The sequence below is a fragment of the Mizuhopecten yessoensis genome, unplaced genomic scaffold (genome assembly GCF_002113885.1).
Source record: "Mizuhopecten yessoensis strain PY_sf001 unplaced genomic scaffold, ASM211388v2 scaffold7015, whole genome shotgun sequence".
Lineage (NCBI taxonomy): Eukaryota > Metazoa > Mollusca > Bivalvia > Pectinida > Pectinidae > Mizuhopecten > Mizuhopecten yessoensis.
In genome coordinates, this window is record NW_018406838.1 from 359,091 (window position 1) to 360,988 (window position 1,898).

Consider the following 1,898-nt stretch of genomic DNA (forward strand, 5'->3'; position numbering starts at 1 on the left):
AAAACTATCTGGAGGATCATTAAAGTATCATTTGTTGATCATCATAAAACACTGATATTGAAGGTAGGGTTTTGACTACTTCTGATATTTGACAGTTTAACCTGTTGTTTAACCTGTTGTTTAACCTGTTGTTTTTCCAGATGAAGATGTGCTGGACACATGGTTTTCTTCCGCCTTATTTCCGTTCTCCTCACTAGGTTGGCCCAATCAGGTGTGTTGCTATTTTCCGTTATCATAGTCCACCTCGTCCGAGGTCCAGTTGTCAACTATCTGTCTACATTTTATTAAAAGCTTCTTCTAAAAAGTTGCCAGCTGATTCTTGACCAAACTTGGTATGACTACATATATCTTTCTAACAATTTGAGGTATCGTGAGGAGGCAGTGTCTCCCTTGTGTCTGTAAAGGTACAGTGTATATTTGTATATGTATTACTGTATGCTTATATGACTGTGTAGTTACTGTATACTTAGAACCCTGCACGAAGTTTGGGTGTAGTGGGTATACTGGAATCGGGTTGTCTCTCCATCTGTCTGTCTGTCGACACAGTTTTGTCTAGATAACTCCTACAGTTTTTAGCCGAATTTCATGAATCCTCACTGATGTAATCCACGCACTCTGAAGTTGTGCACCTGCAATTAATATTTTGATCTTGCCATTATTTTGGGAGTTATGTCCCTTCTTACAAAAAATAGCAAAAATTTTGTCCAGAGCATATCTTCTAAACTATTTCACCTGGAGTAAACAGAATTGGTATTCAAGTATATCTTGGGATGAAAGAGTGTTCAGTATTAAAAGTAGGTCACTGTGACCTTTTCTTGGCCTTTAACCCCAACCTTTAATTTTTTTTGTCTGGGGCATATCTTTTATACAATTTCACCTGGAGTAACCAGATTTGGTATGCATGTACATTTTGGGATGGTGGAGTGCCAAGTACAAAACGTAGGTCACTGTGACCTATGTATTGACCTTTGACCTTATCCTTTGGGAAAAAAATTGTCTGATGCATATCTTCCATACTATTTCACCCTAAGTAACCAGATTTGGTATTTTAACTAGCATTACTAGGTTTGGTTTAGGGGTATGTCTTGGCTGGTGGAGTGTGGAGCACAAGAAGTGTGTTACTGTGAACTACATCTTGAGATAGGTGTACAGCTCGATCAATATAGAAATCACTGGTGGGGGACTATGGATTGCAGCCTTGCAATACCTTATTCATTTAACAATGTTCTAGAAAGAACTGTTCCTACAGTTCTTGGTGCAGGCAGGGTGAAATAAGTCTACCTTTCTGGTGACAATGCTAGCTCTTTATCTTTGTATATATTTGTGCAGTTACAGTATATTTGTACATACGTTTAATCTACAGCCTATCATATTCTTCAACAGACTGCTGATTTAGAAAGGTTCTATCCCACAAGCCTTTTAGAGACAGGAAGTGACATCATGTTTTTCTGGGTGGCACGGATGGTCATGCTTGGGTATAAACTGACTGGTCGTCTCCCTTTTACAGAGGTAACTTACTACTATATGGATTGAATAACAGAATTGTTACATATCAAAAATTGTATATGTATATACCTAGTCTATTGGAGATCATTCTATATGTATATATCTAGCTTAAACATTTCAGTTTTATATATTTGTCCTGTCAACTTAACACAATGAATGTTATATTTTTTGTTTTATTTATTTGGTGTAGGTTTTATTACACGGGACATTACGTGACGCTCATGGCAGAAAGATGAGTAAATCTCTCGGTAACGTGATAGATCCCATGGATGTTATACATGGCATCTCATTACAGGTAACTATACTTACATCTGTAGGGTTTACATTACAGGTAACTATACTTACATCTGTAGGGTTTACATTACAGGTAACTATACTTACATCTGTAGGGT

At 37.2% G+C, this 1,898-nt stretch overlaps 1 protein-coding gene across 1 annotated transcript in view; it reads left to right on the forward strand.

The window, feature by feature from the left end:
• LOC110452963 (valine--tRNA ligase-like) overlaps positions 1-1,898 on the forward strand; it is a 63,684-nt gene that overhangs the window by 37,057 nt on the left and 24,729 nt on the right. Inside the window, exons 15-17 of the mRNA XM_021501741.1 lie at positions 141-211; positions 1,384-1,509; positions 1,697-1,801. Of these exons, the coding sequence (XP_021357416.1) occupies positions 141-211; positions 1,384-1,509; positions 1,697-1,801 (302 nt within the window). The remainder of the gene's footprint in view (positions 1-140; positions 212-1,383; positions 1,510-1,696; positions 1,802-1,898) is intronic.